Genomic DNA, 9,948 nt, shown 5'->3' with positions numbered 1-9,948 from the left:
TGGACGAAGGGGGGAGGGAGGCCGGGGCGCACGGGGGGGCCCTAGGGGGGCTGGGGCGGGGAGAGCAGGGCTCCAGGAGCTCCGCCTTGGGAGGGATGAAGACCCCCCTCCTCCCCCACGCGGCTGCCCCCACGGGGGGTCACAACGAGGCCAGGGGGCCCACATGGAGTCGAGGGTCCCATCTTCCTCTCCCCTCGCCCCCTCCCGGGGTCTCTCCGCGCCAGGCCAACCCCCCGGCCCATACACAGACACGTGGCAGACTACTTTTTATTTCAATTCCAGTTAGCAGGCGGGGCCCGGGACCGGCTCCCTGGGCTGGGGGAGACCGGGAGGAGGAGGAAAAAAGTGGGGGATGGGGTCCGCGGCGCCCCGCGACGGGAGTTGTGGGGGCCGGTGGGCTAGTCAATGACCAGATGTTGGGCTGGGGGGGGCATCTAGTGGATGACCACTAGACTGACTTCAAGACTGTGAGCCCACTGTTGGGTAGGGACCGTCTCTATATGTTGCCAACTTGTACTTCCCAAGCGCTTAGTCCAGTGCTCTGCACACAGTAAGCGCTCAATAAATATGATTGGTTGATGTGGCGGGGTGGGATTTGAACCCATGCCCTCTGACTCCAAAGCCAGGGCTCTTTCCACTGAGCCGCGCTACTTCTCTAGAACCCTACAGCAATGGTGTGAGGGGCATCTAGAGGATGACCAGGTGTTGGGACACCAGTCGGCGACCAGGTATTGGGCCGGGGGGCGTCTAGTCGATGACCAGGTGTCGGTCTGGGAGAGGGATCCAGTCAGTGACCAGATGGCAGATTGGGGAGGGGACCAGTCGGTGACCAGGTATTGGGCCGGGGGGCGTCTAGTCGATGACCAGGTGTCGGTCTGGGAGAGGGATTCAGTCGATGACCAGATGGCAGATTGGGGAGGCGACCAGTCGGTGACCAGGTATTGGGCCGGGGGGCGTCTAGTCGATGACCAGGTGTCGGTCTGGGAGAGGGATCCAGTCGATGACCAGATGGCAGATTGGGGAGGCGACCAGTCGGCGACCAGGTATTGGGCCGGGGGGCGTCCAGTCGATGACCAGGTGTCGGTCTGGGACGGGGGAACCCGTGGATGACCAGGTGGCAGACCGGGGGGTGGAACCAGTCCGTGATGAGGCATGGGGCCGGGGGACATCTAGTCGATGACCAGGTGTCGGTCCGGGGGGATCCCGTAGCGGCCTTTGTGCTCCTCGAACAGACGGATGAGCGCGGCCACGTAGGTCTGGTGGAGGCTGGCCACCTGAGCCCGGCTGGGGTGCGTTGTCTGGGGCACGGGGAGGGGGGCACCCACTACGGCACGGAAGACACAACGTAGGATAAAGGATGGGGGGGGGAAGAGACCGGAGCAAGGAGGGAAAGGACCCAGCCCCCACTCCGACGGACTGACCGGCAACCCTCCGCTGTCCCCCGGCCCACGTGTCCGGCCAGAGTCCAGGGCCGGGGGAAAGGTCACCAAAGTCCACAACAGAAGGCGTGGACTTTAGAGAAGCAGCGTGGCTTTGTGGTAAAGAGCCCGGGCTTTGGAGTCAGGTCATGGGTTCATATCCTGGCTCCACCAATTGTCAGCTGTGTGACTCTGGGCAAGTCACTTCACTTCTCTGTGCCTCAGTTACCTCATCTGTAAAATGGGGATTAAGACTGTGAGCCCCCTGTGGGACAACCTGATCACCTTGTAACTTCCCCAGTGCTTAGAACAGTGCTCTGCGCATAGTAGTGCTTAATAAATGCCATTAAAAAAAAAAAGGTGGAGAGCAGAAGCCTGAGCCCTGAGGCCTTGGAAGAGAAACCAGGCTGGGGACGGGGAAGGAGGAAGGGGCAGGGAAGTAGCCTGGCTTAGTGGCAGAAGCCTGGGCTTGGGAGGACCTTAGATCTAATCCCGCCTCCCCCACTTGGCTGCTGTGTGGGCAAGCCACTTAACTTCTCTGTGCCTCAGTTACCTCATCTGTAAAATGGGGATGAAGACGTGGGCCGAACGGCTTACTCTGCTTAGAATGGTGCTTGGCACATAGTAAGCGCTTAACAGATACCCTCATTATTATCAGTGTTGTTGGCAGATCGGGGGCGGCGCTCACCGACTGTGGTCACCGGGGTCCGGAAGGGCAGGAGGCCGTGGGCGTGGAACAGAGCGAAGGCGAGGCCCAGCCGACGGAGGAGCCAGTCCTGGACGCGGCGCAGGCCCGAGCCCCGCGGATTGGGGGCTTGGTCGTACAGGTCGTTCTCGCCGAAGGAGAAGACGGGGACCAGGGAAGCCCTGCGCGGGGGGGGGGGGGGGACACGACGATGACCCCAACTCACACCTCCTTCGTCCGCCGCCCCCCGCCCGCCCTCACCCTTCCCTGGTCCCGCACCCGTATTCCAGGGCCAGCTTGACGAATCCCATCCGGTCGCGGAGACGCAGGGTCAGGGCCGAGGGTCTGGCCTCCAGTGCCTCGGCGGAGCCGCCCACCGCGATCACCGCCACCTGCCCGCCCCCGGCCTGGCCCAGCACGTGAGCGGCGCTGGCCTTGTCGGAGGAGACCAGACCTGGGAAGAGGGAGAGACACACATGGCAACTTGGGGAGGGGGGGGAGGGTAACCCCCCTGGGGGCAGGGAGAGAAAGCCCGGCCTTTGCAGGGAGTGCCCTCTAGACTGGACGCTCCTTGTGGGCAGGAAATGTGTCTGGTTTTATTGTTGTATTGGACTCTCCCAAGGACTTAGTAAGTGCTTGGTAAGTTCTTCTAGACTGTGAGCCCACTGTTGGGTAGGGACTGTCTCTATATGTTGCCAACTTGTACTTCCCAAGCGCTTAGTACAGTGCTCTGCACACAGTAAGCGCTCAATAAATATGATTGATTGATTGATTGCTGCACACAGTGAGCGCTCAATAAATGCAACTGAATGAGTGGGGGACCCCTCCCCGGGGGGGAGGGCTCCCTCTGGTTTTTGCATCTACAGGGAAGGGCTAATCCAGGGTAGCAGTGTGGCTCGGTGGAAAGAGCCCGAGTTTGGGAGCCAGAGGTCATGGGTTCTAATCCCGGCTCCGCCACTTGTCAGCTGTATGACTTTGGGCAAGTCACTTCACTTCTCTGGGCCTCAGTGACCTCATCTGTAAAATGGGGATGAAGACTGTGAGCCCCACGTGGGACAACCTGATCACCTTGTATCCCCCCCAGCGCTTAGAACAGTGCTTCACACATAGTAAGTGCTTAACAAATTCATTCAATCTCATTTATTGAGCGCTAACCGTGTGCAGAGCGCTTGGGGAGTACAAGTCGGCAACATATAGAGACGGTCCCTACCCAACAACAGGCTCACAGTCTAGAAGGGGGAGACGGACAAATGCCATCACTGTTATTTATTGAGCATCTGCTGTGTTCAAAGCACTGGACTAAGCACTTGGGAGAGTCCAGTAGAACTTAGTTGATGGGTTTTCCTGCCCACAACAAGCTGACGGTGTAGAGAAGCAGCGTGGCTCAGTGGAAAGAGCCCGGGCTTTGGAGTCAGAGGTCATGGGTTCAAATTCCGGCCCCTCCAACTGTCAGCTGTGTGACTCTGGGCAAGTCACTTCACTTCTCTGGGCCTCAGTTACCTCATCTGTCAAACGGGGATTAAGACTGTGAGCCCCCCGTGGGACAACCTGATCACCTTGTAACCTCCCCAGCGCTCAGAACAGTGCTTTGCACATAGTTAGCGCTTAACAGATGCCATCATTATTATTATTAGACTGTCTATTATTAGACTTTTAGACTGTGAGCCCACTGTTGGGTAGGGACTGTCTCTATATGTTGCCAATTTGTACTTCCCAAGCACTTAGTACAGTGCTCTGCACGTAGTAAGCGCTCAATAAATACGATTGATGATGATTATTAGAGGGGGGTCAGGGGAGAAATCTCACCAGCGGTCATGATGTAGTCCCGGAAGAGCGGGATGTGGAACCAGCAGGGCAGCATGAGCAAGTGAGGCCGCAGGCCGGGGAAGAGCCGCGAGAAACCGGTGGCCTCCGTGCAGAAATTGGTGAACGCCCCGGCCACCAGGACGCCGTGAGGGTGGAAGGCAAACAGGTAGTTTCGGGACGGACAGAGCTCAGCCGTCTTCACCAGCTGAGGGCCAGGGCCGAAATAGTTAGCCTTTTCTCACCATCCTCTTGGTCCCAGTCCCCTCCTCTCCCCGCTTCTCCCTTTCGGTACCTGTGAAGCGCTCACTCGACGCCAGGCACTGTCCTACAGCGTGGCTCGGTGGAAAGAGCGCGGGCTTTGGAGTCAGGAGGTCATAAATATGATTGATTGATCCCCATTTTACAGATGAGGTCACTGAGGCCCAGAGAAGTGAAGTGACTTGCCCAAAGTCACACAGCTGACAATTGGCGGAGCTGGGATTTGAACCCATGACCTCTGACTCCCAAGCCTGGGCTCTTTCCACTGAGCCACGCTGCTCCTCTTTCTTCCCTCCCTCCACACCACATCCCGCCCGCTGTTGGGGTAGGGACCGTCTGTGTGTTGCCGACTTGTACTTCCCAAGCGCTTAGTACAGTGCCCTGCACACAGTAAGCGCTCAATAAATACGATTGAATGAATGAGTGAATCCCGGTTCTGCCGCTTGTCAGCTGTGTGACCTTGGGCAAGACGCTTAACTTCTCTGTGCCTCAGTTACCTCATCTGTAAAATGGGGATTAAGACCGTGAGCCCCAAGTGGGACAACCTGATCACCTTGTATCCCCCCCGGCACTTAGAACAGTGCTTTGCACATAGTAAAAGCACTATTATTATTATTATTCTAAGCATCAGGGTGGATACAAGCAAATCGGGTCGGATGCAGTCCCTGTCCCACGTGGGGCTCGCACTCTTAATCCCAGCGCTTAGCACAGCCTGTTGTAGGGTAGGGACCGTCTCAAACTTGTACTTCTGAAGCGCTTAGTACAGTGCTCTGCACACAGTAAGCGCTCAATAAATACGATTGAATGAATGAATGAACAGCCCCTGACCCATAGTAAAGGCTTAACAAATACCATTCATTCATTCAATCGTATTTATTGAGCGCTTACTGCGTGCAGAGCACTGGACTAAGCGCTAGACTGTGAGCCCGTCTTCTAGACTGTGAGCCCGTTTTTGGGTAGGGGCCTCCTCTATATGTTGCCAACTTGTCCTTCCCAAGCGCTTAGTCCGGTGCTCTGTGCACAGTGAGCGCTCAATAAATACGATTGAACAAATGAATACCACCGTTATGGCCAGGCCCCGCTTTCCAGTCGAGGGAAGCGAGGCCTGGAGAAGTGAAGTGACTCGCCCGAGGTCTCGCAGCATTCATTCATTCATTCAATCGTATTTAGTGAGCGCTTACTGTGTTGCAGAGTGCTTGGGAAGTCCAAGTCGGCAACATCTAGAGACAGTCCCTACCCAACAACGGGCTCGCAGTCTAGAAGGGGGCGACAAACTGTCAGCTGTGTGACCTTGGACAAGTCACTTAACCTCTCTGTGCCTCAGTGACCTCATCTGTGAAACGGGGATTAAGACTGTGGGACAACCTGATCACCTTGCATCTCCCCCAGCGCTCAGAACAGTGCTTTGCACATAGCACGCGCTTAAGCAGCGTGGCTGAGTGGAAAGAGCCCGGGCTTTGGAGTCGGAGGTCATGGGTTCAAATCCCACTTGTCAGCTGGGTGACTTTGGGCAAGTCACTTCACTTCTCTGGAACTCAGTTCTCTCATCTAGAAAATGGGGATGAAGACTGTGAGCCCCCCACCGTGGGACAACCTGATCATCCCCAGCGCTTAGAACAGTGCTTTGCACATAGTAAGCGCTTAGTAAATGCTATCACTATTATTATTATTAACAAAGGCCATTATTATTATTATTAAATGATGGGAAGGGAGGCCGCCCGTGCCCTCCCCACTGGGCAACGATGCTGCTCCCTGCGTCCCCTTGGAAGCCCCCCACCTTGCCCCCTCCTAGTTGAGGGCCGCCAAAACACTTTCCCGCCCTCGGTTCCCTCATCTGGAAAATGGGGATTGGGATTGTGGGGGGGGCCACCCCGGGGGCCAGCCTGATCGCCTTGTGGACTCCCCAGCGCTTGGAGCGGCGCTTTGCACATGGTGAGCGCTTGATAGATGCCGTCATTATTGTTATTATTATAAATGCCATTATTATTATTATAAATGCCATTATTATTATTACAAATGCCATTATCATTATTATCATTATAAATGCCATCATTATTATTATCGTTATAAAGGCCATTGTTATTATTATAAATGCCATTATTATTATTATTATAAATGCCATTATTATTATGAATGACATTATCATATATGTATATATGATATATACAGCATATATACCCTGATATATATAAGCGCTTGGGAAGTACAAGTATACCCATATATACCCTGTATATATGTATATATGGTTGTACATATTTATCACTCTATTTATTTATTTATTTATCTTACTTGTACATTTCTATCCTATTTATTTTATTTTGTTGGTACGTTTGGTTCTGTTCTCTGTTCTCTGCCTCCCCCTTTTAGCCTGTGAGCCCACTGTTGGGTAGGGACTGTCTCTATGTGTTGCCAATTTGTACTTCCCAAGCGCTTAGTACAGTGCTCTGCACATAGCAAGCGATCAATAAATACGATTGATTGATATCATTATAAATGCCATTATTATTATTATAAATGCCATCATTATTATTATAATAATTATGATGATACGTCTCCCCCCTTTTAGACTGTGAGCCCACTGTTGGGTAGGGACCGGCTCTATATGTTGCCAATTTGTGCTTCCCAAGCGCTCAGTGCACATAGCAAGCGCTCAGTAAATACGATTGATGATGATGATGAATGTGGGGGTGCCCGGGGAACCGGTTTTCTCCCCGGGTGGGGGGCACTCACGGAGATGGGGAAATAGTCTCGGAAGTGAGTCCAGACGGGCCAGTTGCGGACCCAGGCGGCGCGGCGCCCTCCGGTGCGGGGGGTCTCCCGGTCCCAGGACAGCCAGGCGACGTAGGCCAGGGCCACCAGCCAGGCCCTGCTGACCAGCATCAGGGCCCACAGGGCCAGGCACAGCGGGCCTGAGGGGCGGGGGGCGGCCTCAACATAGGCAGCCCCCTCCCCAACTCGCCCGAAACCCCCCCCCCACCCCGGGGGACAGGGGAGGCGCCACCTTTGACCCAGGGCCCGTCTAGGTTGCCAACCTGTCAATCAACAACTGCCATCATCATCATCATTATTATTATCGTCACCATAACGACGGCTATTCTTAGCACAGGCTCCGGATTCACCAACTCTTTCCGAGACGCCCCCCGGCCCCAATCAATCGCATTTATTGAGCGCTTACTGTGTGCGGAGCACTGTACTAACCAAGTTGGCGACATAGACAGTCCCTACCCAACAGTGGGCCCACAGTCTAAAAGGGGGAGGCAGAGAACAAAGCCAAACATATTAACAAAATAGAATAGATATGTACAAGTAGAATCAATCAATCGTATTTATTGAGCGCTTACTGTGTGCAGAGCCCTGGACTAAGCGCTTGGGAAGTAAAAGTTGGCAACATAGACGGTCCCTACCCAACAGTGGGCTCACAGTCTAAAAGGGGGAGACAGAGAACAAAACTAAACATACTAACAAAATAAATAGAATAGATATGTACAAGTAGAATCAATCAATCGTATTTATTGAGGGCTTACTGTGTGCGGAGCACTGTGCTAAGCGCTTGGGAAGTACAAGTTGGCAACATAGACGGTCCCTACCCAACAGTGGGCCCACAGTCTAAAACGGGGGGACAGAGAACAAAACCAAACATACTAACAAAATAAATAGAATAGATATGTACAAGTAAAATCAATCAATCAATCGTATTTATTGAGCGCTTACTGTGTGCAGAGCACTTTACTAAGCGCTTGGGAAGTCCAAGTTGGCAACACGGAGAGACGGTCCCTACCCAACGGCGGGCTCACAGTCTAAAAGGGGGAGACAGAGAACAAAACCAAACATATTAACAAAATAAATAGAATAGAATAGATATGTACAAGTAAAATAAATAAATAGAGTAATAAATATGTACAAACACATATACATATATACAGGTACTGTGGGGAAGGGATTTTATTTTGTTAGCATGTTTGGTTTTGTTCTCTGTCTCCCCCTTTTAGACTGTGAGCCCACTGTTGGGTAGGGGCTGTCTATGTTGCCAACTTGGACTTCCCAAGCGCTTAGTCCAGTGCTCTGCACACAGTAAGCGCTCAAAATATACGATTGATTGATTGGACTTCCCAAGCGCTTAGTCCAGTGCTCTGCACACAGTAAGCGCTCAAAATATACGATTGATTGATTGATGGAGATGGGGGGGATGGAGAGGGGGACGCGCCTTGTCCTTCCCAAGTACAGTGCAGGCAGTAAGCGTTCAATAAAGCCGACTGAATGAATGACCCCCCTCGCAGGGAGGGGGAAAGGGGGCTTCGAGGGTCCGGGCTTTGGGGGGAGGGGGGCACGGGGAGGGGCGACTCACCGAGCCCCACGAAGGAGAAGACCCACTGGAGGACGGCCGCGGCCTGGAGCCGTCGGCGAAGCGCTGGGCCCAGAGGGCAGCCTCCAGGCCTCAGCATGCTGGCTACTTGGGAGACCCCTCCCCAACAGGGGCTCTTATCTCCCCCCTCCCCAGGGAACGGTTAATCCGGAGGGAGGGGCCGAGGGTCACGTGGGCGAGGGGAGGGCGGGCCATGGCCCCGGGGGGCTTCCATCTGGGCCCACGGGGGCGTCTCTCCGAAGAGTCGGTGAGTCTGGAGCCTGTGCTAAGAATAGTCCTTATTATGGTGACGATTATAATAATAATAACGATGATGATGGCAGTTGTTAAGCGCTTACTACGTGCCTACTAAGAAGAGTAACGATGGTGGCATTTGTTAAGCGCTTACTATGTGCCTAATAAGAAGAAGAATGATGATGGCATTTGTTAATAGCTATTCTATTTATTTATTTTACTTGGTTAGTATGTTTGGTCTTGTTCTCTGTCTCCCCCTTTTAGACTGTGAGCCCACTGTTGGGTAGGGATTGTCTCTGTATGTTGCCAATTTGTACTTCCCAAGCGCTTAGTACAGTGCTCTGCACATAGTAAGCGCTCACTAAATACGATTGATGATGATGATCCCCGTTTTACAGTTGAGGTAACAGGCCCAGAGAAGTTAAGTGACTGGCCCAAGGTCACACAGCTGACAATTGGAGGAGGCGGGATTTGAACCCATGACCTCTGACTCCAAAGCCCGGGCTCTTTCCACTGAGCCACGCTGCTTCTCTAGTGCTTACTATGTGCCTAATGATAAGAATAATGATGATGGCGTTTGTTAAGCGCTTACTATGTGCCTAATAAGAAGAATAATGATGATGGCATTTGTTAATAGCTATTCTATTTATTTATTTTATTTTGTTAGTATGTTTGGTCTTGTTCTCTGTCTCCCCCTTCTAGACCGTGAGCCCACTGTTGGGTAGGGATTGTCTCTATATGTTGCCAACTTGGACTTCCCAAGCGCTTAGTACAGTGCTCTGCACACAGAGCACTGCGCTCAATAAATATTGAGCCCTGCGCTCGATAAATACGATTGACTGAGTGATTAATAATGATGGCATTTATTAAGCGCTTACTATGGGCAAAGCACTGTTCTAAGCGCTGGGGAGGTTACAAGGTGATCAGGTTGTCCCACAGGGGGTTCACAGTCTTCATCCCCATTTTACAGTTGAGGTAACGGGCCCAGAGACGTTAAGTGACTTGCCCAAGGTCACACAGCTGACAATTGGAGGAGGCGGGATTTGAACCCATGACCTCTGACTCCAAAGCCCGGGCTCTTTCTACTGAGCCACGCTGCTTCTCTAGCGCTTACTATGTGCCTAATGATAAGAATAATGACGATGGCATTTGTTAAGCACTTACTATGCGCCTAATAAGAAGAA

At 52.9% G+C, this 9,948-nt stretch overlaps 1 protein-coding gene across 1 annotated transcript; it reads right to left on the bottom strand.

Annotated features, from left to right (window-relative positions):
- Nucleotides 1–1,011: 1,011 nt before the first annotated feature.
- Nucleotides 1,012–8,669, bottom strand: LOC119947229 (2-acylglycerol O-acyltransferase 2-like). The gene is made up of 6 exons (XM_038768834.1): nt 8,513–8,669; nt 6,898–7,076; nt 3,910–4,114; nt 2,383–2,557; nt 2,107–2,285; nt 1,012–1,324 (listed from the first exon to the last, which is right to left on the bottom strand). Exons 1-6 carry the CDS (start codon nt 8,607–8,609, stop codon nt 1,170–1,172), a joined length of 990 nt encoding a protein of 329 aa, XP_038624762.1. The 5' UTR covers nt 8,610–8,669; the 3' UTR covers nt 1,012–1,169.
- Nucleotides 8,670–9,948: the final 1,279 nt, after the last annotated feature.

This window comes from Tachyglossus aculeatus, chromosome Y4 (genome assembly GCF_015852505.1).
Source record: "Tachyglossus aculeatus isolate mTacAcu1 chromosome Y4, mTacAcu1.pri, whole genome shotgun sequence".
Lineage (NCBI taxonomy): Eukaryota > Metazoa > Chordata > Mammalia > Monotremata > Tachyglossidae > Tachyglossus > Tachyglossus aculeatus.
This window is presented reverse-complemented; position numbering and strand designations above follow the sequence as displayed.

Bases quoted from the DNA above. Each gene is read 5' to 3' on its own strand.
- LOC119947229 (XM_038768834.1), bottom strand. From the start codon at position 8,609: ATGCTGAGGCCTGGAGGCTGCCCTCTGGGCCCAGCGCTTCGCCGACGG. The intron at 4,115-6,897 runs GTGAGTGCCCCC...CCTGGCCCTCAG, and splicing joins GAGACTATTTCCCCATCTCC to CTGGTGAAGACGGCTGAGCT. The intron at 1,325-2,106 runs GTGAGCGCCGCC...TCCGTGCCGTAG, and splicing joins GACCCCGGTGACCACAGTCG to TGGGTGCCCCCCTCCCCGTG.